This window comes from Poeciliopsis prolifica, unplaced genomic scaffold, assembly GCF_027474105.1.
Source record: "Poeciliopsis prolifica strain line A6 unplaced genomic scaffold, Auburn_PproV2 SCAFFOLD001, whole genome shotgun sequence".
In the NCBI taxonomy this organism is placed as follows: Eukaryota; Metazoa; Chordata; class Actinopteri; order Cyprinodontiformes; family Poeciliidae; genus Poeciliopsis; species Poeciliopsis prolifica.
Genome location: NW_026562376.1, coordinates 8,837,885 through 8,864,978, shown reverse-complemented (window position 1 = coordinate 8,864,978; position 27,094 = coordinate 8,837,885). Strand labels below are relative to the sequence as shown.

The 27,094-nt window shown below is 37.1% G+C and overlaps 1 protein-coding gene across 1 annotated transcript; it reads left to right on the top strand.

Annotated features, from left to right (window-relative positions):
• The first annotated feature begins 809 nt into the window (after positions 1 to 809).
• rasgrf1 (Ras protein specific guanine nucleotide releasing factor 1) lies at positions 810 to 27,094 on the top strand. The gene is made up of 27 exons (XM_055029589.1): positions 810 to 1,466; positions 5,797 to 5,903; positions 6,089 to 6,236; positions 7,211 to 7,303; positions 7,390 to 7,643; positions 8,154 to 8,233; positions 8,333 to 8,526; positions 8,812 to 8,921; positions 9,021 to 9,139; positions 10,595 to 10,755; positions 12,263 to 12,326; positions 13,337 to 13,479; positions 13,613 to 13,695; positions 13,790 to 14,038; positions 16,869 to 17,239; positions 17,329 to 17,448; positions 18,277 to 18,447; positions 20,070 to 20,176; positions 20,295 to 20,407; positions 20,861 to 20,921; positions 21,524 to 21,627; positions 21,737 to 21,821; positions 21,898 to 22,095; positions 22,177 to 22,256; positions 22,349 to 22,466; positions 22,553 to 22,621; positions 23,126 to 27,094. The coding sequence occupies exons 1-27, from the start codon at positions 1,191 to 1,193 to the stop codon at positions 23,216 to 23,218; spliced, it is 3,771 nt and encodes a 1,256-aa protein (XP_054885564.1). The 5' UTR covers positions 810 to 1,190; the 3' UTR covers positions 23,219 to 27,094.

Sequence of the window (27,094 nt, the reverse complement as noted above, 5' to 3'; positions counted from 1 at the left end):
TACTGTTATTAACCTTTCCTTTATGCCACAACCTCAAACTTCAATATATTTTATATTGTAGGAGAGAACAGCATAAAGTGGTGCAAATTTATGAAGTTAGAGACTATTTCATTTTATTCAGGTGTGTTAAACCAGGTAAATATGGTTTGCAGACTCTGGACACGACTGGCTTAATCTTACTACTCAGTAGCCACCGCAGCTTTGTAAATATCTTGTTTATATTGCCCAAGTCTGTTTATGTAAAGGGCATAAAGCTGTAAAGTATTACTATACAATAGTAATGCTTGTACTCCATAGAGGCAGGGAGGAGAACCATGAGCTCCTTTTTCTTTTTCACTACAACCATGGGAGTAAAAATTGGTTAATTATTGACTTACAGTTTGTATAAAAGTGACTCCAGCTTAGATAAAACCAGTGGAACTTATTAAATTAGAAATTAGTGATTATATCAACATATGTTAGGGGTGAGAAAGGGGTGACAGCATTTTCTAAGCCCAGGTGTGTGAAGCACTTTCAGTTCTGAGTGTATAAACACATTTAGAAAATAATGGAAAATGATAACATCAGAAACAAGTTTATTTAGTCACTAAAGTTGCATAATTGTTTATGTAAAGAATTTTACAATTACTTTCATAAATCTCAGGGTCAGAGAGGTAGCACAACTTTACGTTCTGACAATTTCTAACTTAAATTTTTGTTTCAGATTCAACAGCCCACCAGACGGACGACCCTCTCCAAGGTCCTGAAATTTGCTTTCCCAAGCATGCGTCATGTGACTGCCGAGCTCAGCACCGAGCTTACTGGTTTCTGGAGATTTCACGTGAGAAACGGACCTCAAGCCCCCCTTTTCTCTCATCCTGCGTCTGCGGCAGTTTTTAAAGGCTCTATTCTGCTCTTTTTCACCCCCCTCTTTTCCCCCTCCCCACCCTATTTCACACGGATTATGAGGACGTTCAACGCACTGGGAGTACGACAAAAGATTTTAGCATGTTGGACTGCTGCTTGCGGTTCTGCAACTATAGTTTTTAATTAAATCCCAACGCGGTGAATGCGTCGGACGGAGTGGACGAGCCCGCTGCTGGAGGTCCGCATTGAGAAAGTCATCATCTTCTCTTTGGTTTTTTATTTTCCACTTCAGAAGGATGTAACGACCGACCTGCCGTGTGCAGGCTGAAGCGTCTCCCATCAAAATGCAAAAGGGAATACGACTCAACGATGGTCATGTCACCTATCTGGGGCTTTTGGCGAAGAAGGATGGTACAAGGCGAGGGTGCTTAAGCAAAAAGAGCTCGGACAACACGAAATGGCACTCAAAGTGGTTTGCTTTGTTGCAGAACATGTTATTTTATTTTGAGAACGAGTCCAGCTCTCGGCCGTCGGGATTATACTTGTTGGAGGGGTGCTTATGCGACAGGGCGCCTTCACCAAAACCTTCTCTGTCAGCCAAGGAGTGCTTGGAAAAGCAGGTAAGGAGAGAAGCAGAGAGAGAGAGTGAGCGCGCGCGTACACAGGCAGGGACACACACACACACGCATACACGCACACACATCATGCGCGCGCACATGCACACGCATTCGATCCTCTTCCTATGTGCAAAAAATACTGAGAAGGTGCAGCACGGAATATAAAATGTGCTCCGTTGCGCCAAAAATGTCAATTTTCCTGCAATATGCACGCATTTTTCTCATATGATTCCGCAAGAGGATCTCAAATCCAATGCAGTAGAAAAACGTCAAGTTTCAGATTGCTTTGTTGCACGTTATGTAATTCATGCACGGCTTTAATGATGAGGTAAGAATAAAAATAACACCTAATGGTGTTACAGGAGTCCTGGTGGCGAGCAATGCAGCGTCTTTTGTTTCGCAGCAAAACCTGCTTTCTTCTCTCCTCTTGCTTTTCTAAGCATTTGGCACTTTTCACTGATGCGTAAAATGTAAATATATTTATGGAACTGGCGCGGGGGTAAAGACATTTGAGCACATTAAACACATAAATGGTTTTCGAAAATTAGCCGTCGCGTATTCCACGTTTAAGGGTGGAGAAGTTGGAGCCTACCAAATGGCTTATGAATAAAACAAGCACAAATAATGAGAATTTTAGAAAAAAGTTACGGTTTCAAGGTTTCCACCTTGTGGCGAAATCATACAGTTGCCGTTCAGCTCCCTCTGATCTGGATTACCTGAATCAAATAATTGAGTGTGGAGAGATCTAATGGGAGGAATTCACAGCCTACAGGTCAGTGGCAATCAGGAGTATGTCTGAAAATTTGTTACCAAACTATAAGTATCATAATTTGTACATTAAACCACTGTAAATCAAGCTTCACTCCACTTAATTTCCTCTGCCAGCACAACATTTTGAAAATTAAAGCTTGAAATGGCTCTCAATGCTGTTATTGTGAACAGAGTAACTGAACATGATGCTCCTCAGAGAGCTTCTCCCCTGCTCTGTAGATAGGTCTGCTGAGGCCAGACTCTCACTGCGAACAGCTGCCCCTCTGCTGACAAAGCAGAACGCAGCACACGCTCTCAGAGTTGCTCGAAAGGCAACCAAAACACCTATCTGGAACCCATTTCTCCTGAAACCTGCTGTTTTGTTTCTTCATGGAAATCCACACATGTCTGCATCCTGCAGAAACATTTCTGCATGTTTGGAGAGATGGACAAATAGAACAGATTCACAAAGCTGATTTTCACAAACATTAATGAAACAAATTGAACAGAAACATCTCATTGGAAAATTTAACTACTGAAACTGCAGATCCTGCCACACAATCTCTACATTATGTGTTCTCAAATGGAGTTAGTGTGAAAATGATAACGCTTGAGCCCAGGGTTTCCATGGCAACCCTTATTTGCATCCTAAAGAATGATGCAGTTGGAAGAGGCTTGATAACAGACAGAGAGAGAGAGAGAGAGAGGTAGACAGGGGGAGTCAGTGCATCGCATGTCTTTTATTAATGCAAACGCTATCAGAGTTAAATTTGTTCCTTGCAGTACCTTCGAGGGGTCAGAGTCCAATTATAGAAAAATGCAGCTTGTTCTCGCCTGGTTGCGGCCTCAGCTTTGCCAGACACACGCAAAGATGGCCGCATACTGCAATGGGCATGGGTTATATGTGCCAACAGTTTTCACACAAACACTTTTGGGGCAACAGTTGCAAGTAAGGGGAAGTCTTATCATTCAAATGAATGAATGATAGAACGGTTGTAAACATACTCATCTCTTAAATATATTCTGAGTTAGAATAAATGATTGCAGTGCTAGAAAACAGAGCAGTGTCTGGGAACGGCAAAGGGAACAAAACCAACTTTTGGTGAATACATTTAGAGATCATGAACTATAACATGTCTGCTTCTTTTTGTCAGTTTCTTTCATATTGATGATACGGTTATTCCAAATGTGGAGCAACACCGCACAACTAATGATTAGTTGCAGGTTGATAGCTGCATCTCCAGACCAACAATTGGTCTCATTTGATCTGACTGAGGCAGTTCAAAGGAGAGACAATGGCTAGTTTTAGGCTGGAGTAACACTTTGTTAGAAGAGAGTTGTCCACCACTTGAAACCTTTGATATATTTTCACATATAGACATGCATATTCTGCCTGTCTCTGTTGACACGTTTTTGGTGATTTGAGGTATTTTTTAGAGAAACATTTGTAGTGCATAAATAACTCCATAAATCTAAAACCACTAAGCACTTAATATCTTTTGTGACCATCAAGGAGTTCAGGGATTCATTCATTTTGACTACATTTGCATTTGATACAAACACTTCTGGTCAAGCCCACACAGTATAGGTTAACTTGCAAAAGTATCCAAACCCACTGAACTTTAGCAGTTCCCTGAATAACAAACCTTTTAAACAGTTAGTTGCTGTTTTTTTGTAACAGACCAACAGAAAGTGGTGCATCATTGTGAATCACTACAAATTGGATTCATGGTTTTCAAAGACTTTTCCAACTTCCTTCAATGGTTTGTAATAAATAGCAATGAGTCTTTTATAGTTCCTGAGATGCAATGCACATAAACTGTTTACTATCATGAGATACATGTTTCATATGAAGGCCTCATGTGCTGTACCAGTGCCAAATACCACACATCTTAAAGACATCGGCACCTGCAGGATGGTAGCACTCATCCTGCATCTGATGAAGACCTTTGATAGGTTGGTCCACCTTCATCGGATAGCCTGCAGTTTGTCCACCAGCCTGGTATTTGGGTGGATGATATTATCATCTACATACACCAATGCTTTTAGTCATTCTGGACTTCATAGGGACAAGCTAGAACTGTAAGAAGTGGCCACATGTCCCACTGAATAATGGATGACATCATTGTCCATTTGTAGTATGTGATGATGCAGGGCTGTAAGGAGCTGTGCAGACACTGTCCCTCTTCTACCTCTACACTACAGAAGTCTATGCTGCAGACTTCTCCATTAACTCCCCAGGTTGCCATATGCAGAATATCTCTGACTCTGCCATAGTCAACTTCCTCAAGTGAGGACAACTCAGAGTACAGACAGTGAACTCAGAACTTTGTGAACTGGTTCCAGCAGAACCATCTCCTGACAACGTTGAGAACATCAAGGAGCTGGAGGTGGATTTTTATGTGAACAGATCCAGTACACTGAAAGCAATAAATATCCAGGCACCTGACATTGAAGTAGAGGCCGTTTAAACCCACCTGGGTTTGGTATTTACTCAGACTGCCTTCATCTGAAGTTAAAATTTTAGTGGGAGATTAAAAAGATCAAATAAATCAGTTGAAGGAGAAACAATTATAGCACTGTTGTATGCATGGCTGATTCCTTCAGTTGTTTCCTTCTCCTTCCCCAGGCATTCTCTTGTTTTTCTGAAGGTAAGCATGTTATTTTAAACTTGAGAAGAATTTGTTTTAATGCAGAATACCACCGAAGTAATTAAAAACATAAGGGCATCACAGAAAATTATTTTCAAGCAAGTAAAATATTCTGTATGTCCCATAGCTGAAAACAAAGAAAGACTTCTCTTTATTTCTTCAGTCAGTTTCAGTCCAATAGATAGAATAATGAAACAACAGCTGTGAACAACTGTTCTGACTGACCAGAGTTGCTAGGAAACAGGTTCTGCACTGTTCTGTACTCAGCCATGGCTCCAGCCTCCGTGTCTTATAGCATTTCCTCCAGGGAACCATGAGACATCCCAGGATCTGAATTGGGGGAGGCTTTCCTCAGTGTGCTCCATCAGCTGCACTGGTGGGCGAAGAAGATGTGGCTTCCCCAGGCTCTGTGTGGTTTAAATCACCCGCTTGATGTCTGCAGCAACAAGGCAGCAGAACAAACACACAAAGTAGTGGAGAGATCTCAGTCGAGCAACCGTGTATAGCAGATGAAGATTATATTAAATGCAGTATTTTTGCACACAGTTTAAAGTCATATATATTTGACTTAAACCTAACACAAAGTTTGGGAAAGATTTCAAAACAAGAAAATCTGTCAAATTTGATTAATTGATTTTTAATGCCACAATTGGCAGAAACAACCTGATAAAAAGTGCCTTACTGAGTCAGATGGGGCTGGAACATTTCTGGAATCAACTTGCATTTCCACTCTGTTGTTATCAACTCAGTTCCCACAGAGCAGATTTTGTAGCACCAAAAATAAAATAATCTGCAAGGTCCCTCTTTATCCTTCTGTAGGTGCAAACCAAAGCAATAAACCTTGGAGAAACTTTATATCAGAGATCAAAGATGTTGCTGTTTTTTTTTTTATATCCCGCCACTCATTATTTGTTTCCTCTTCTTTGTTTCAGTACTACTTTACTGTCAACTTCAACCATGAAAACCAAAAGGCTCTTGAGTTGCGCACAGAAGATGTAAAAGACTGCGATGAATGGGTGGCTGCAATATCACATGCCAGGTAAAGGTGCACACGGAGGCAATTAGACACTGGGTTAGGGTAAGACATCTATTCGGGTTCTCAGAGTTTATTTATGACTTGCTTAGTTTAACATGACATGAAGCTGTGTTCATTAACATTAAACATGTTGCTCTAGATTCAGCACAGAACTAAGTGTGTTTTGTGTGTACTTTCATATGATGCAGTTACAGAAACTTGGCCACGGAGCATGAGTCTCTCATGCAGAAGTATCTTCATCTGCTTCAGATTGTCGAGACAGAGAAAACAGTTGCTAAGCAACTTCGTCAACAGATAGAAGATGGCGAAATAGAGATTGAAAGGCTAAAGTCAGAGGTAATATTTACAGATTTTTGTTGTTTTTATGCTCGCAGGAAACACTGGAGTGTAACATATGTTAATCCCGGGCATTGCAGATCATCACAGCTAAATGGAAAAATATTGGTAAAACCTATGCGAGTATTTTCCCTAACTGAATTTGTATATGCATTTATATTATCTCTTCAGTTTCAGTATGGTATCATGTTCACTATATGGTTGTCTTGAAAATAATTAAATAAAAAATAATAAAAATTATTATGTATTTTGGGATGAAAGATGTGACACTTAAATATTGTTACTATGTAAGGTCAGAGAAAGTTACTTTTGTCATTTTGCCAATATTTTGTGGACAAGCAGACCATATTTTCAATCAATCAGATATTTTTTTTAATGTGAAGGTTTTTAAAGAGCCCTAAAATAAGTCGCACAGTGACGAACTTGGTGAGACGAGCCAGTTCTCTACTTTGCATCTCCCAAACAAACCAACAAAAAAGTCTTCTGTGAACTTCAATACAAGGTTGTATTCTTAGGATCAAGTAGTCATTTTACTTTAATGTGCAAACGTGAGACTTTAAATCAAACCGTTTCTGGAATATGCATGAACTCTCTATGAAATCTTGTGACAGCTAACTGTTTCTGTGGTAACAAAATGAGAGAATCCATTTTCCACAGATTTAAAGAGCTAAGAGTAGGTTCTCATTGGATTTATATTTTTCCAACATCCCGATTAGCTTTTATTAATAGATCATGGTTTGACTGAGTCAACTGTCATTAAGTACTCTTGATTTTACTGATATATGTTTAGAACTGACACTAGGCATAGTTACAAGCAAAGTGAACAGTGTACTAATTTAGTCACGCCAATTTTCACTCCTATGACCTGTCCTGATAACTTAGTCACTTTGTTTACTTGCTGCTACAGTAAGTGTGAGAAAGATAACAACTAAAGTGTGAACAATTAGTCTTTATTTTGGCTGCTTTTCTCACAGATTGCTGGACTGCTCAAAGACAATGAGAAGATCCATGCCAGCCCAGCAGCCGCCCCAACAGAAGACGACTCAGAAATCAAAAAGATCAAAAAGGTAATTGCACAGAATTTAAACTTCCAGTTTTATTTCATTTATGCATTTGTGTTTTAGATGTCAACAGATTACACTGCCTGCTGCAGGTTCAGAGCTTTCTGAGAGGCTGGATCTGCAGGAGAAAGTGGAAGACCATCATCCAGGATTACATCCGCTCACCTCATGCAGAGAGCATGAGGAAGAGGAACCAGGTGGTGTTCAGCATGCTGGACTCAGAGGCCGAGTACGTCCAGCAGCTTCACATCCTGGTGAACAACTTCTTGAGGCCACTGCGTATGGCCGCCAGCTCTAAGAAACCACCAATTACACATGATGATGTCAGCAGCATTTTCCTCAACAGGTCGGTTCATTCTTTCTCACAGAAATTTTGAGGGGTACTGTAGTTTCCAACGTTCTTCTTTTCTTAACCTTACACAAGACATCATATATGGTTGATATTATGAAACTAGTTAGCTTAAAATGTTTGCAAAATGAGAAAAAAGTTCTTCCTCTTGTCTTTTCAGTGGCATGTAAAATGAAATCTTCCATGTTACATACATATTGTAATTAATTTTCTTTAGCAATAAACTGAATGACTATCAATAACATAAATTGCATAAAACACAATTTCTTGTTGGCAAACCATAAGCATTGATTTTACTTCAACATACTCTACATTACTTTCTCTGGAATTTTTCTTTTTCCATGAAGATTTGATTTTATTCTTCAGCTTCTATTTTGAGGACAAATTAAGATGAAAATCAAAATCAAACAGGAGAATTTTGTATCCCTATTACAGATTTGTCTTGAGATTTATAGGTTTTAAATGTTTTTTTTACTAATTAAATTATGGGTTTTTTTCTTATTTTAGTGAAACCATTATGTTCCTGCATCAGATTTTTTACCAGGGTTTGAAGGCCAGAATAGCTAGCTGGCCAACATTAGTACTGGGTAAGAATCCTCTATTTTTTACTCTCATCATACAAGATTAAAGTAGCCTCAGAGTCCCTTGAAAACATATACTTTCTTTGTATCGGCACTTTTCCACAGCTGACCTTTTCGACATCTTGCTACCCATGCTGAACATCTACCAAGAGTTTGTTAGAAACCACCAGTACAGCTTGCAGATCCTGGCTCACTGTAAGCAAAACCGGGATTTTGATAAGCTGCTGAAGCAGTATGAGGCCAAGCCCGACTGTGAGGAACGAACTCTGGAGACCTTCCTCACTTACCCAATGTTCCAGGTTAGTTTGTTTGTGCCATTAATAATCTTTTTAATATCACAAAAACAACCACGTTTTGCTGTCAGTGTTCTACTTTAGCCTGAGCCAAGCTCTCCTTACAGTTTGTAAGGATATTATCATCATCATCAGATTTATTAAAGACACAAACAGGTCCATAAAAAGATAATTTAAGAAAATTAAAATTAAATAAATTTTAAGTCAGACAGTTTTTCCATATTTATAATGCCCATTTTCAACTATGCTGTTGTCACAGTACCTGCCTTAGTTACTGCTGTGTCTCTCCAGATTCCAAGATACATTCTTACACTCCATGAGCTTCTGGCCCACACTCCCCACGAACACATAGAAAGGAACAGCTTGGACTATGCCAAATCTAAGCTGGAGGAGCTTTCAAGGTATTTACATAACCAAAACTCAGAATGATCATCAAATCTCTGCTTATCTTCCAAGTTAGGTCCTTCTAAATGTCAATGATTAAATTTCCTCTATTGTAGAATAATGCATGATGAGGTGAGCGAGACGGAAAACATCAGGAAGAACCTGGCAATAGAACGTATGATCATAGAGGGCTGCGAAGTCCTCCTTGACACCAGCCAGACGTTCGTGAGACAAGGTATCCTCCACCGCTATCACAACATGAGGGGAATTCTTGTCCTTTCACATTACCAGACTGACAGCCTGATCTCACAGGGAGCAAAGGGAATTGCTTGATGCTCTTTGGGAAGTGTGAGCATTATTCACAGGAAGAGTTTGTAATTTCCTAATGTAATTAGACTGTTCTGAGGCACAGTGATGATGAATCAGGAACTGTAAATGTCACATGTCCCCAACAGGCCTTTGTGGGTGAGGAGAGAGGAAAAGTGGCGGAAGCCGATTCAATCCCTATTATCTAATGTACTACATGTTTGTTTCTCTCTTTAGATATCTGAGAATTTTTTTTAATTTCTGTCTGGTATTTAATCACACACAGTTTTTTCTATTTTAGATCTTTTAGGAATAATAAAAAAATGAAAAAAAAATCTGTTGTTTTACCTGTCTTCAGATTTAAAACTTTTCAATCTTTAGCAGCTAACTTTTAAAGTATCTTGTTTGTTCCACAAGCTTCTGACAATAGATTGGCAGAGCTTTGACTTATTCTTCTTTAAGGATGACTGATGACTGAGTCAGGTTTGTAGGTCTCATTGATCTCACACACCTTTTCAGTTCTGCCTACAAATTTTGTATGGTGTTGAGATTAGGACTTTGTGAAAGCCACTCCAAAAAGATACATTTGTTGCTTTTAAGTCACTTTGTCATTAATTTGACAATATGTATTGGCTCATTCTCTATTTGGAAAACGTTCTGTTCTGAGGCACACTGTGTAAGAAATAATTCAGTGTAGATAGTGACACTCTTTTACTCGCTTCGTTCAGCATCTTCACAAGAGTTGTGCCAAAATGCAAAAAAAACAAAAACAAAATCATCTCGAGTCCATAGAACCCGTCTCCTATCCAAAAGGCATTTTTCTGTCATGCCAACCACTTTTGATGCATTTTTACACCATAGCCACTTTCAATAAGCCACTCTGTGCACACATTCATTCACTGCTATGCAAAGTATTAGGTAACTTGCAGCTAAGTGACTTTCCCCAGGGCACATTGACATATGGCAGGTTAGGAAGACAAAGTTGAAGTTACAACTTTCTGCAAAATGACTCATCTTACCGGTGAGCCATCACACACCCCAGTTTGTAATAGTTTACTTAGATGAACATATGAACATCTCAAGGCATGTAGAAATTTTAACCAAGGATGAACCAGACTTGTGGACAGCCACAATTTTTTTCCTGATGTCTTGACATATGTCTTTTAATTTTTGTGTTTACATTATGTCACACCCAGTGCCAAGGTTTTGCATGAGAATACATTCAGAGATGTAAAGTTTTGAATTTGGAGAAAACAATCTAAAATGGCCTCATCATTTTTTGGATTCTTAAAATAAAAAATGGTTTTCATCTATTTAGGTACTGCATGCCAATATCTGGTTTCTACTGTTAATATTTATCTCCTTTTCTATTTGTGGACTGTAGGGTCTTTAATCCAGGTGCCAATGAGCGAGAAGGGCAAGATCACCCGTGGGCGACTGGGTTCTCTCTCTCTAAAGAAGGAGGGGGAGAGGCAGTGCTTTCTCTTCTCCAAGCATTTGATCATCTGCACTAGGGGTTCAGGAGGCAAGCTTCATCTCACTAAGGTGAGCCTAAGCTTCAGAGTTAGCTAGCACTGTACATTTTTCTCATTTTTAACATGTCTAGTAGTACGGTGAATGTTCAAGATAAAAAAAGAACCATAATCAAATCAAGAGTGAATGCACCAATGCAGTCATGGAAAAATGAGGATAAGTTCAAGGCAGTCTGTTTTTTCTGAGCGTATTTGGTCATATGGATATTTAGTACTAGGGAATTTTATGTATTATTTATATCTAAAAAACAACAATAAAAGGGAAGGAAAAATATTTTACATTGCTCTAGAAGATATAATTAAGATGTAATTTATGATGAAGAATGAAAATAGCATTTATTCCCACTCATTGTAGCTAAAATTAAACACTGAAATTTTACATCAGGCATCAATGAGTTGATCCACAGAGTTGACTGAGGCCTACAAAAAGAAGATTGCAGCAGTTTGGGTCAGATAAGGGGAAAAGATTTTGAAAAAATTAAAAAAAAAGTCAACTGGAAAGTATTACTGTATGGAAAGTAGTGTACAAGGACATTCAAATGAATTACCATCATTCCCAAGTATGATGCACAAGACAGGGCCTGAAACTGGTATATCTTATCTTCCATGCAAAGGTTATCATCCTTGACACGAGAATGTGCGGTCCCTCACGTAAAATCTGGCCCATTCATTCATTCTGAAGACAAGGGAAATTTGCAACGCAGTTGGTGAGGTGGGGAATTGAAATCACACTGCCTCATGAGTTCTCCTAGACATTCAATTTCACTGTATGTCAAACTTTAATAATATCAACAACGAAATGTTTTCAGTGAAGCAAACATATAGTTTTGGAAATGCCTAGTCAGAGTCGAGAACCAAATCTGACAGAACAAATCTGTGGTGTTAGCTGAAGCAAGCTTTGGACAAAAGAGAATGGTTATTGTCATGTCAAGACGTGGCATGATGTCAGACCCCAGCCAAAAAACTCTGAAAGCCAAAACTTCTAGGTATTTTCACAGAGTATTAGTTTAAGGCTGTTCACACCAATTGATCCAGATTGTTGCACCTCAATGTATTTATTTCTCCTCCTAACACACTTGTTGGACTTTCAGTTGAAATGCGCAGAACAGGTGACAGATGACAAAAATTTTTAAATAAATTACAACGGCCTCCATTTATTGCTTCATCAAAACCTGCCATTTTAACAGGGGTGTGCAGACTTTTAGATCCGCTGTACGTTTGTGTCCAAGAAGTTGTACAACACTGACATTTTTACTCCACATAACTCAACTCTGAAGGTTTTAAGATCTGACTTATGTTATTTATTCTCGTAGCTCAATCTGTACATGGTGTGCATGCCAATATTCATCTGCATTACAATATGATTAATCCGTGATTTTTTTCACAAACTCCTGAGAAATGTACATTCTAAAATTATTAGCATTCTAATAGGGTTGGTTACTGTCACACAGATGTATTCTGTTGAGTGAAAAAAGGCTGGTGTGAAACACTAAATCTATTTTTTTATGTGCTATTTTTAGAACGGAGTGGTCTCGCTTATAGACTGCACTCTGATGGAGGAGCCTGAGGGGACAGATGACGAGTGTAAGAGTTTAATTCATGTTCCAGCTTGCAGCAATACGCATTACATGCAGTGTGTTTGACATTTTGTGTAATGTCTGATTGCCACAGTGCATAATAATGTAATAATGTTATATATTCTGTCATTGGAAGAGTCAAAATTTTAATCAAGTCAGCAGAACAACCAAAATATTTTCTTCCAGGAGCTAAAGCAATAAAAGAACACCATTATATATTTTAGGGCATTTGAAAAGTGATAATTATTTATGTAGGCAGGAACAGAGGTAGTGGCACACCACAGTCACTGTAAAATAGGATTTTACTCATCTTCAAGAACAAAATGAAAAAGTTAAAATGACATTTTAACTCTGTAACCTTTTGTAGTAGTGCAGGCTCACACAGAGAGGCTGACATTACTAAAACAGTAGTCTTCTTATTTATTCCATAAAAATGCAGATCCTTACATTCATTTTGCAGTCTTCAAAAACCTAACACCTTTTAATTCACTATTATCCATAACACATACAGATTGCTTTATTCCATTTAGCCTTCCTGTTGTCTGAAGAAAGTATTGCTCTCTGACAAAGTTCTGCAACCTTAATGAAATGCAGACATTCATTGAAAACAATTTCTTTGATTTAGCTTCTTGCTAGTTTGTGCTTCCTCTGACTTTATTTGGAACACCTAAAGGATTGTAAACTTAAGTAACACTGAGTCTCATTTAATCTGTAACAGCTTCCTCATGAAGCAGTGTTGTTATTGGTGTATGGTGCAATTACTGACCAGTGGGTCACTGGTCAGGGCTAGAAAACTGTTAGTTCTAGTTAGCTGATTTATCATATATAAGAGAATAAAACAATTAAAGATATCTTACAAGGTATACTGGAGCGATTTATCTGTTCTTTATATCACAAGCTTTATATTTTAAACTGATTTCGCTACAGTTACTTGAAATATATATTTTTTGTGCCTATTTCTGCCTATTTCATTAGAGCTATTGAGAATGACATCTTGTCTTTTTGCTCCCCTCAAAGCTAAATCCGATAAGAGTGGCCAGGACATGGAGCACCTGGATTTTAAGATTGTTGTGGAGCCAAAGGACAGTCAGTCATTCACGATCATCCTGGTGGCCTCCTCCAGGCAGGAGAAGTCTGCGTGGACCAGTGACATCAGCCAGGCACGTCAACACACATAACAATCCCCAGCAGTGAGACACAAATCTGAGCGTGTCAGCTGAAAGCCTTCATATTACAGAACTCACTAACATTTCCTCTGTCTCTTCTGTTTACTTCACTGCCCCTTTCCTGCAGTGCATAGACAACATCCGCTGCAATGGGCTGATGATGAACGCTTTTGAAGAAAACTCTAAAGTCACAGTGCCACAGATGATAAAGTGAGATATATTTTATATGCATTCAATACTCTGTATCCTGCCTGCTCTGAGCCTTTTCTTTTCTGATTTTTGTGGGCCATTCTTTTGCAAATAGATCTGATTCAAGTCTGTACTGTGATGATGTGGATATCCGCTTCAGCAAGATGATGAACTCCTGCAAAGTGCTGCAGATTCGCTATGCCAGTGTCGAACGTTTGCTGGAAAGACTGACGGATCTCCGTTTCCTTTCGATTGACTTCCTGAACACTTTCCTGCACTCCTACCGCGTGTTCACCACAGCTGATGTGGTGCTGGATAAACTCATTACTATCTACAAGAAGCCCATCAGTGCCATCCCTGCTCGGTGAGTCATGAGGCATATTTAAGCATATTTTAATGTTTTATTGCCATTGATGGCACTTTTGATCAGAAAACAAATAAAACTCTAAGCGTCTGGCATATGAGCATCTCTCTCTTTGGATAAAAGGCTGATGCTTGTGAAATGTGTTCTCCACTTAAAAGTTTTGACATTTTAATCATGCTTGAATGTTTTTAAATAATCTAACAAATTCTTATCTCAAAGATAACCTCACAAAATACTAAATGCAGTTTGCTAATGATTTTATTAAGTGAGCAAAAACATCCATTCTCCAGCCACTGCTTAAACGCTGCTAGAATTACAAAATCAGGAAACCATTCAAATAGAATCAGCCTAACAACATGAAATAGGCAAAAAGCGACACATCTGTTCATCAAAAAATTGAAGAACAGATGCTAAAAAAGTCACTAACATCTATTGGTCTAGGAACAACTGCAAAACCATTTGTTAGTTTTTTGAGAATCTTGCAAACCTCATCAAAAGTCATCATGCAAACATGGGCAAAATATGGAAAAGCGATTAACATTCTTCAGAGTGGCCAGTGGACCAAAATTACCTCAAGAGTGCATTTACGTCTCACAAAAGAACACGAACAAAAGGACTGCAGAATTTACTTGCAGTCTTGAGGCTGATTTGATGCTAAATGTGACCTTGAAGATTTGCCACAGTCAACAGCATTATGAATTCTGCTCTCGAGCAACAAACCTGATGTCCTGCTATCAGCTTGGGACCTTAGCCAATGCACACATGGGTACTGCAGAAAGTCCACCTTAACAGCTAAAAGAAATAACACATCTGTGGTTTTGGAGCAATATAGCAAAAGTTGGGAAGCTCTGTTATGATTTTAAACCATTAATGCCTGAAAACCTTCAATTGCAGGTTAATTAAAACAGACAGCCAAATTTCCTCGACAATAATTTAAAAGAATGACTGCATGTCATCAGAAAATATATTCAACAATCTGAAACATTTAAGAAAGACAAAAAAAGAAGAAGCAGAAGAAATCAGATACGTTTTCAGTAGATGTTCGTTTCTGTAAGTAGTGAGAAGACAGAAAGGCATCAAATAAGGGCAATTCTCTATTATGTTTCAGTTTGTCTGCATTAACTTGTGTAGGTTGTATGTGTGCTTTTGGGTCAGTAATTGGGTCCAGTTAGTACTTTTTGGCTGGGAGGGCCCAAACACTGATCTGTCACGCTATGGCAACCATGCTTTCTGCTGCAGGACCCCACCCTTCCCTTGTTTCCCTCTCTTCATTTTTTTGAAAATATCTGTAGCGTGAAATATAGACGGAAGTGTTGCATTGTGGGCCAACTCCCAGCACTGCATGCCTAGAGTGAGGACCCAGCTGTGGGGTTCAGATCAGACAGAACTCCCCATGTCCACGCCCTGCAGTATGCTTTCCCATGGTGCTTGTAATGTCACTGTGAGACACCTACACTTGGCTGCTTGTGTCAGCAGTGGCCATGCGCACTATCACTCGCTGTGCTATTTATGGGAACCCGTGAGGTCGGCAGGAGGGTGGCAGGGAGTGGGAGAGGTTTACTGAAATGCTGCAGTCTGTGTTCTGCTCTAAAATGTTGAGACTTGGTCGCAAAAACAGTTTTGATTGCTGGATTTACTTGTTTTACAAGAAAAGTATAAAGTTCTGGATAGAAGTTTATATGCACTCATCCATGGAATGAATCTAATATTAATGTGAGATGTTTTTGTGATTTATTTAAACTGTTGCTTTTTGTGGATGGAATGATAATATAACAAACAATTCTCACCTTTTAAAAAAATAGAAATTTAATGGATACACTTAAATCAAGTGTAGCCTTTCTCTTATCCACATTGGATCAGAATTATATATTAAATATATTTTTCTTCATCAAATTACACTCAGTTACCATAATCCTACATGCCATAGGCTGGCACTGGGAATTTCATAAGAAGAGAGTTGGAAGACAGTCATGGGAACACAGTCCTGGAGAGACACAAATGGCAGAACCAAGTGCAGTTCCAGTCAAATGTATAAAATCTGGCATAACTTGATCAAAACTGTGTTGAGTTACTTTCATTCACCTTAACTTATGGTGAATCCAATCTTTGAAGTTCCAGCTAGATTCATTTGGTTTGTTTTGGTGAAACTGCAATTTGACCAGAACATTCCTTCAAAAATCAACTCATGTATTCAGAACTTAAAATTATGCCCATAAGTATTTTCAGTCTTGGGTTTGAATCCCAGTGTGTGTTCTTTCTGCATGGTGTTTGCTTCCTCCAATAGTCCAAAGAAATGACTGTTATGTTAGTTGTTTTTTTTTATATAAATTCCCCTAAGGTAAATTTGCACAAAGGCATGGTAATTTTTCCTGTTCATCTTTGGCAATGTGAAGAACTGGCAACCTGCCCAGGATGCACCCTGCTTCTAGTCTGATGACCGATGGAGATAGGCACCAGCTGCCCCACTTACATAGATAAGCAGATATAGACAGTGGATGGATAGATGTACATTTCTCTCATTGTTTTTGATAACATACGCAATTACAATAAGGAAGAACACAAATCACTCCTTCAGATTTTTGAAACCAATGAGATAATTTATATAAATGAGTTGCTTATCATTTGCCACAGTTAATGATTGACTACATGTGAGACTTGATCCTTTTATTACTCTACCAATTCAGTCAAAAAAGTAACTCTAAGATCCCAAAGTCATACAAGTTTATGCAAACTTCTGACCAGTATCATAAGTGTTCTGTATGCAGTTAGCCTATAAATAAAATTCTACTATGTCATACAAACATATTTCTTTATGCTAACCACAATGCAGGTCCTTGGAGTTATTCTTTGCCAGCAGTCAGAACAATAAGCTTCTATATGGAGAGGCTCCGAGCTCTCCCAGAGCAAACAGGAAGTTTTCCTCCCCTCCTCCTCTTGCTATTGCCAAAAACTCATCCCCCAACCGCAGACGCAAGCTCTCTCTCAACATCCCCATCATCACTGGGGGCAAAGCTCTTGACCTGGCTGCCCTCAGCTGCTCCTCCAATGGCTATGCAAGCATGTATTCCACCATGTCGCCATTCAGCAAGACCACCTTGGACATCAACAAGCTGTACGTGTCCAGCCCGATCACAAGCAAGATCCCTGATGAGGGAGAGGACAAGAAAGATAAGGTGGAAGATGCATCAGTGTGCAAACAAGGTTGGTCAGCTGCAGGCAATCCTAGAAAAATGCTTCTTTTGATTTTATATTGACATTATAATGTGATCAAAATCTTGCTTTCTATTTAGATCTTTCTGTGCGAGAGGAAAGTGACAATGATCAAAACCAGAGCGATGACGGGGATCCAGAAGCATCTCCCACCAAGTCTCCAACAACACCAAAAAACGTCAAATGCAAAAACTCCTCAGGTACACTGCGTCCAAAACAAGAAGTGTGACATAATCTCACATTATGAACATGATAGATAATCTTCTGGACTGCATACTCCTGTAACACTCAAAAATTTATCCTGCAAACTATTATTTTTTATTCAGTTGAGTTTAGACACATTTTAGTTACTTGTAATTACTTTCAAAGATAAAAAAAAAAATGACCTGCATGTTATCTGAAGAAAATGGGAATAAAGCTGCTGCACATTATAATGTGTTCATGGTTCATGATCATGTGGGGAAAACCAGATCTTGGCTACAGTAGGTGTTAAGAAAAACTTGTGTCATAGCAACTACATCAAGAGCGTGCTTTCCCTGCCGCCCCCAGTAATAAGTCTGTTTTGCTGTCACCAAGATTATTTTCGCCTTATAAATCTATTGTCTAAAAATGCATGGTAGATTTTTAACAGCAAGTCTTGGACAACAACATGTACATTTAGTGAAACTGTTGAGCAGGGTTACAGATTTGTATCTGCGTATGAGCTGGTGATTCGAACAGGGCAGAGAGCTGAGAGTCTGTTGATTTCACTGTTATGCTGATATTTGCTGGCTATATTTAGCAGCAACCATCTTAAATATCAAAGCCTCTTGAAGAGAAAAGTCTAGAGGGAAACTGTTGTGTCGGTCTCTAGTGCTCCCTAGTGGAGGCGTGTGCAAGCAACATCAGGTTATTCTGCAGTCTGAATAAATTCGGTTATTTTTAGTAAGATGCAGTTACATAACAGTTCTTGTTTGAAAATGATTTATTTTGACTACAGGAACCTGTTAATGTTTTATTTTATTTATTATTTTTTTTGTTCTCTGTAGAGTTTTCTCTGTTTTCCTACAACAATGGCATGGTCATGTCCTCATGTCGAGAGCTCGACAACAACCGTAGTGCTTTGTCTGCTGCCTCGGCCTTTGCCATCGCCACAGCTGGAGCCAATGAGGGAACGCCTACAAAGGAAAAATATCGGCGGATGTCCCTTGCCAGCACAGGTATGCGATCTTGTCAGGTCAGGGTAAGACTTAATTGGACTATAAAATATTTGGTAGAACAGGGACATTTGGGCCCGTTTGTCCACATCTCTTCCATCCCTGCTCTTTAACCAGTGAGCTATCTATAAAAAATACGTTTGAATGCACTCTCCTGTATTTAGTTTCACAATCATATCAAATTAAAAGTTCTCTGATCTTTACAATTAATCAACATACTGTAAAACTGACTTAAAAGGCTCTTTCATGACTTTTTCCTTGTTCAAGTCATTTTTTCTGTTGTTGCTGCTTACTCATTGATAGATCATTTTCTCTTATTTCCACAGTTAAAATGAAGATGATAGTGAAATAAAAATAAAAAAATCTTAATCTCTTATGTTTATACAATATCTCAGCTGTAAGAGTGATGGGGTTCCCCCATGGAAGCAGAAGCTTTTTACTGGAGATCCAGGTCTTCACAGACAAAACTAGTAGAGTCTTGAAAATGGCAAGATATCTTGTAACAACTTGGCATAAGCATTTTAATATTTAGAAATTACTTGTGGTTTTAAGTTTTTCAAGTTGGAAATCGATTCAGTTGATATGACTTTTTGTTGGCGAATGTTGAACTTTATAGGTGATTTTAAATGTATGACTGGAATAATTACAATAATATGTAAATAAAGCTCAAGGTTTTATGCAGAAAGAAAGTCTCGACTTGAAAAACAAAGTGTTTCAATATAAGCCATTCATCAATTTGGTAGAAGTAGCTCTTACAACATTTAGTTTATTTTGAGACACTTTATCTGCATGTCAGTTTATTTTTCTTTTTAACAAAATATTACTTAGTTTGTTTTGCAAATATTGGGGGAAGTAACCGGATATCTATTTTAGTCACCAGAGTTTTTATCTGTGGCATATAGAAAAGAGATAAGCAGCTCTACCTTGCTTTCCAATGAGCTGGCTGAAACAGAGCCACATTTTCCCTTTCTAACATAAATACAAATCTGCTCAAGAAGCACCACTCATCCAACATGTTTAGGAATTATTGTTTTAAAACAATACTTGGACATCTAAAAGTGGAATGTGTTGTGACTTTTTATATCTTTTGAACAAAGTCAAATCACAAGTAAGGGGGCGTTCGAGCTATAAAGTTTCACTCTATTTGCAGATTGCATCAGCAAAACAATACACCACATGCATGGGGCTTAGGAAAGTTTCTAAACTGAAAGTAACAATAATAATAATGATAATAATAATAATAATAGTAATAATAATAATAATAATAATAATATAAAATAAATGCAGATGCTGTTTTGATGCTTGTCAAGGTCTATTTATAAACATTTTGTGTCTGAAAGGCATTAGCTTGGTTAAATAATGACTTTGCTAATCTGGACTACAACATTTATCAAACTGTTCTTCTGAAGCACTCCAGATTAGCAAGAAGCGCTGGACAGCAGCACGATCTACTTATACCCACTGCTAGCTCATTTTATTGTATGCAATATAAACCAAAGTTCACCTTTACTTACATCCTGATAATAACCGTCATTAAGTGTAAAGAATTAAACTGAAGATTTTGTGGTTTGTTGATGTTTTTCTAACGTTTTACCTTTTGTTATTTTTATTTTTGTGAACATTAGGGTTTCCAACAGATCAGAGAAATGGTGACAAGGAGTTTGTGATCAGACGAGCAGCAACCAACAGAGTTCTGAATGTACTGAGGCATTGGGTGTCCAAACACTTTCCGGTAAATGCTCTGTTCAGATTTATTTAGATGCAGATTTTCTATCTCTTTTTTTTAATTATGACCCAAATAACTGATCTTAGTAAAGTTACCTGGACATGTGTTCTCTATGTCTTTTCAGGACTTTGAGAGTAACAATGAGCTGAAGACAAAGGTCATTGCCTTCCTTGAGGAAGTGATGCATGACCCTGAGCTGCTGACCCAGGAGAGGAAAGCAGCAGCCAACATCATTAGGTATCACTGACTGCTGCTACATTGTGGGATTAAAATGGGTCTAATTCATTAATTAACAATTAAATCAGTTTATTTCTTAAGTGAAAATGACAAGAAATCCTTTATTTGATTATTTATGGGCAAATAAATGAAAAGGGATTACAAATATTATAATCGTTAGTACTGCTATGCTGTGAGCACAACACAGTGGTCATGAGGTGAGCAAACAACCGAAACTAATTATTTTAAAAATAAAACTGAAAATATATATATATATAATTATTACTATCATTATTTTATTTATATATTCTGGTAAGTGTTCCAAGATATATTGTTTATGTTGTTTGCTGTACACATTTATAATACTTAGCAAAATCTTTTTTCATCCCACACTTGAACAAATTGACAAAAACAAAGTTCAACGTGGTTTTGTTGAAACCCAATTAATTTGGAGCTGATTTCTTTCTCTTTCAGGACTTTAACTCAGGAAGATCAGAGTGACAACCAGATCACAATGGAGGATGTGACACAATTGGTGAGTGAAGTCAATTGCTTTTGGGATTCACAAATTGTTGATATATTAACCTATAATTTTGGAGTCTTTTTGCAGCATTTAATAAATTAATTAAAACGTAACCCACTGTGGCTGTATAGTGTTTTTTCAAACTTTGTATTTGAAACCTTGTACTTTCCAAGTCCTGCAGACATCTGTGAATTGTCAAGTGGAAATGATTTGTCTACATGTATATGTACATTGCTTGGTCAAACAAGATGGATGCTTATTCTTTACTCAACTTGTTAAAAAAATATTTTTCAACAGCTTTTTATGACTAAATCAGCTGTAAACCCTAGTGATGGTGAGATAAGGCTTCAAGATGTATTTAAGCTTTTCGACTATTTTATTTTTCTTATGGGCCAAAATTCTAATGAAATTAGTTTGCTTTACTGTGCCTTCAAGTGGTCAAATGATGCAAAGAAGGCTTTAGTATGTGAAGACACCCCAAGACTTGTCGCCATGATTGCAGCAAAAAGTGGCTGTATGAAGGACTTGAATAACATCTCAATAAAATATATTTTTCAAGGTTTATTTTATGTTTTGCATTTTAACTGACGCACACATTTGTTTACCTCACTCAGGTGGGAGGGGGAAAGGCCGAGCCGTTTGAGAGCCACTCTGCCTTGGAAATTGCAGAGCAGCTAACTTTGCTTGACCACCTGGTCTTTAAAGTCATCCCATATGAGTAAGTGCCACAGTAAAGCTGAACACATCTGTGACCTATGCACCGCATAGTCTATAAGTTATTTAAGTGAGGTTCATCTTTAAGTTGAGTTGAGTTCTTTGTATTTCAGGGAATTCTTCGGTCAAGGCTGGATGAAGAATGATAAAAACGAGAAGACACCATATATTATGAGAACCACCAAGCATTTCAATGATGTAAGCTATATATAAACACACTTAAGCTAATTTCATTTACTCCAAAACTTATTTTTTCTTTCTCTTTCTTCCGAAGACAAGCAACCTGATCGCAACAGAGATCCTGCGGTGTGATGACTTGGTCACTCGAGTGGCTGTCATAGAGAAATGGGTGGCTGTGGCTGACATCTGCCGTTGTTTGCATAACTACAATGCTGTGCTTGAAATCACCTCATCTCTAAACCGGAGCTCTGTTTTTCGCCTCAAGAAGACCTGGCTAAAAGTCTCCAAACAGGTATGAGTTTCTGCAGATGTTGTTGCAACTTCCTTGAACCTCTGTCAATAAAATATATTTCCTATTTGCTCTTTTTTATAGACAAAAGCACTTATTGACAAGCTCCAAAAGCTGGTTTCGTCAGAGGGAAGGTTCAAAAACTTGAGAGAAGCTCTGAAGAAGTAAGTTATATGCAGACACCTCCTATTGAAGTTAGAGAATAAAGGGTCGAATAGAGAAGTTGGATGCTGATAGTATGGTATCTTTTCACTAGCTGTGATCCTCCCTGTGTACCATATCTGGGGATGTACCTCACTGATTTGGCTTTCATTGAAGAAGGAACGCCGAACTACACTGAAGACAATTTGGTCAACTTCTCAAAGATGAGGATGGTGAGATGTTTGGGGCTCTGTTGCATTAGATGCAAATTTGAGCTTTACATGCTGAAAATGACATCTTGCTGGTTTTCTTTTTGTAGATATCTCACATCATCAGAGAAATCAGACAGTTTCAACAAACAGCATATAAGATTGACCTGCAACCAAAGGTAAATAAGTGACTGTGGCTTTTCATCCATGGCATGACTTTTTTTTATATAAATCAAAAAGGGCTAAAGGTTTCCTGAATCCAACTATTTTTGAGCTGCTGGGCCTGATAAGGGGAGCTATGTGGAGAGGAACTGAGAGACTATCCAAGCTCCTAGGAAACTTAATGTCAATCTGTAACATATGGGGACAGTTTCTGAGGTTGCATAGTTATGCAGATCTTGAGATACTAGTGTTTGTTATACACCAGTTAGTATCTATCAAGCTCAAGATTAACTGAATTTAATCCATATTGCTTTCTATTTTTCAGGATCTTTAATACAAGAATATCTTGAAGTATTTTATAGATTTAGTGTTGAAAAAAGTTCTTGCAGTGTTAATGTTGAATATATCTGTAATTGTTCAAAGCAAATATTTGGTAGCCGGAGATTTTTTGTTTTTGTACCTAAATATATTACCTAATTTGTTGCAGTCCTTAACCTTTGCTGTTTCTTGGTCTGTTCCAGGTAGCCCAGTATCTACTGGACAAGAGTTTTGTTCTTGATGAGGAAAGCATGTATGAAGCCTCACTCAGAATTGAGCCAAAAGTGCCCAACTGATGGGGAAAGTGGACCTTAACACTTTGTTTCCTTTGTTAATATTACATATAAGTTAACATCTACATTTGCATTTGTATAGCTGTACATGGTAAAGATATTTGTTCTTCTGTACAGTAGATGTTTAAAGTTGTTTGATGACACAAATCATTTTGGTGTATAATTTTTGTTGTCATGCTGACACCTCTTGTAGGGACCTTTGTTTAAATTGTTTGAGTATTTTATTATTATTATTATTTTTAATAATAATAACAATAATAAAATATTATTTATTAAAAATAATAATAATAATAAAATAAAAATTATTGTTACATGATAAAAATAATAATAACAATAATAATAATAGAGGTCACTGTAGTTGCATGCAACCGTGTTTCTTAGTGACCAATGACATTATTTTGCATCATATAATACTGTGTTAAATTTGCACTTTCTGAGCACTAAAGCTGCTGGCCTTTGTTCAGCAGGCTTGAGTTTTATTGATCATTGACGTTCTCTGCAACCAATGTAGCATTGTATAAATGAATTGCAAAAAATAAAAAAATTAAAAATCAGGTAAAAGAGCCCAGAGGAAATAGGCTAATTGTATTTTAAAAGAGGGAACAATGATCAGTGGAAATGACAGCGAGATATCCAAAGCATTTGTGTCTCTGTGCTTCCTGAACCAAAAAAGGAAGATATTTGTGTCTTCATTTATGTTCATTAGTCTAAACTGTGGTGGTTCCCAATTGTTTTATATCAATATATTCACAATATATTTTATTGTGAATCAACCTAATCCGACCAACCAGGAATGCAATTTAGATGGAGCTTTGTTTATATCTGTTATATTTTACTACACAGAATTGTGTAACTTATTTTCTTCTTCTAGAGTAATCCTAATCCTGATACCTATTTGGCATCCAGAAGTAGGTTGCTGAAATCCCACAGCTAGTATGGTCTCCTTTTGATATAGTAGTGTCAATATAAAGACATTTTTAGCAAATTTCACAAAATAAGGTTTTGCTCTGGGGATGTTTTGAGCATAGAGTCACTTCTAAGCTGGTTCTAAACCACAAAATAACAATAATTCTCCAGAACTTGCAATCTGGTTAAAGTATGTAAACATTGTTTACATGTCAGTTAGACAAAGGTATACCGAGAAATCTGACAACAGGGTTCTTTCTTTCTAATTTGTAATAAATATATATATGCAAACAAAAACAGCTACGATTTTAGATTGTCATATTTAAGAAGATATTATGCAGACTTTATTAAAGGGCATATATCACATATTTTTTACAACTTTTCAATTGTGTTTAGGCTTGTAGTTGAAACTTATCAGTTTATTTCCATAACAGAAATTTAGATATTTTTAAAAAACCTTGAAAGAAAAATCAGCAGAAAAGTGGTATTTGCTCACGATCAAAAACTGCCTTGGAATAAAGGCAAAATGGAATGCCAAATTCATGCACTTGGTGCATAACACATTAGCTTTCCAAGACTAAATGTGATGACTAAGTTTTGAGCTCAATTGTGAGTTCATCCGGGAAACATCTATAGACAGATTAATAACTGAGGAGGAAATCAAATAAGATCTGGTCTGACAAGGCGTATCCCAGAGACATGAACCTGGGGGGATAATGGTGCTCTATGGTGAGCACAGTGTGTTTAATTCACTGAATTAGTGAATTAATATTATCAACATCAATAATCATTGATTAATAACTGTCATTAATAATTAATAATTATTATTATCATAACTAACCATGATAATGTTATCATTATAATATGGTGATAATAATTAGCATATTATAATAATTATTATGACAACAATTATCATTATTAATAATAATTAATTATTATTTATTAATAATAATGAATATTTTTAGAACTCTTGAGACAAAATCATGCAATTTGAAACACCCAAATTCTGGCAGCTTTCAGATAGGTGCAATTTCTTATCTGCTTCTAATCAACAATATTATTTTGATGTGCACAGGCATGCATTTCTCAAAGAAAAGACTGTGCAACTAGCCTAGTTTATATTAGCATGCAGTGATTGTAAACATTCCACCTTGCTCCACATAGGCTTTAACTAAACTACAGTAAAACAGCTGCCAATTTTTTTTCTTTTGAGGTTTTCATCATATTATTTTATCCAAACAGAGGACACCTAAAAGTAAGAAACTGTTTATTACCTGTTAAGTTTTTGTTATTGCCATCGTATAAACTATTGTGTCCTTAGTCTTAGTTTTGGATTGTTCCTTCTCTTAAATCTTAATTTTTAGTGATTTATATCTGAAAACACAAGTTTCAAATGGAGAGAATATATTTGGTGACTGAGGAAAAATCCATCCTCTCTGACTATGCCTACTTCCATTGAACTAATCCAAATTTGTTAAATCTTGGAAAGTTTTTCCCCCCTGCCTCTCATTCACCTGTTTACCCCTGAGAGTTTTATGTCTCAAGGCGGATGTCATAATAGAACAAGGAAGTATGTTTTTCTTTTATGCTCAGGGGGTTTGTTTTACCTTTCAAAAAGTTGAGTTTTAAAAATTACTTTTCCACCTTTAAAATCAATGGAAATGTAGATTTTCTGGCTATAAAATATGATATATGTTTTTCAACTATGAAACATCTGTTAGATTGTGGAGTTCCTTTCTGTCTCTGATTTTAATCCCACAATTATTTTATTGTGTGGTAAATGTTGTAAAGGCTTGCAATGGTCATCATTGCAGGATTTGCAAACCTCAGCTCTGAGATGTTTTTATTAACCTGAAATTGATTAAGTGTATGTATTATGACAAGAAAGTGTTCTACCCCTCTTACATGAGTGCTCCAGAATATCTTTAAATATCTTGATTTAAGTGAGAAATTCAGTTGAAAGCTGGATGACAAATTGCAGTGACTAAGACAATTTATGTTCTTATGCATTGGAATGATTTAAGGTAAAATAAAATAAAAAGGTTGCTTAAAGGTTTGACAAAACTTTACAGTTTCTTTCTTAAAAGACTGACTAAAAGACCACATAAGGTTCTAAGTGTTATACCTTCAAGTTTGGGTTTTACTTCTGTCGAGTAAAAGGTTGTTACTCTTCTGTAATTAAAAAGACAATCTGTCCTTGCTGTTCCAGTGATTGTGGAACGTGACTGTATATCACTCTGTTATATGCATTGCTGTTGAAAACTATGATAAAATGTATGTGAATGACCTCTGCCTGCAGCATTCAAACACTATTTTTGTAGTAGTATACAAGAGAGTGAACCTGCTCTTTATATGAACCTGGGGAAGTATTTTGTACTTTGTTGTTAATTCACTTCACTGAGACATGCTGTACATTTTGTACATGCGAGCTGGCATATTTCTCAATGTGGAACAGTGTATCCCTCTCAAAAACAAGCTCTATGTAAAATGCTACAACAGTGTGGTCTTGAAACCATGACTTAGAGGTAGAGACACAACTTCAAAGTGTTTTGCATTTATACTGTAATCCTGTTTATAATCATTTCTGTTAGCAGGAATATAGTAACGTAGTGCTTATTCTGTGAATATCTGTATGTATTTTTACTATGTATGTACAGTACACTTTTATGGCTCATGTAGTAGGCATGCAACACCTTCACAGACAGAATTAAATTATTTAATGATAATGTATACACTTATACATGCACATAATCTTATAAAGTATTTAAACAAATAAACATTTTTGCTGTTAGCGATACCCGGTGGTATGAAAATTATCTTTCAATCCTTTCGTTTCCACAGCTTAAGAAATATTCCCAGTTTTGTAAGAAAAAAAAATATGAAAAAAGAAAATTATGAAGATGAACGTAACAACAAATAAGCAAAAATATGTTTCCCAATTACCTCTTGTTAATAAATCCATTTTATCTCAGG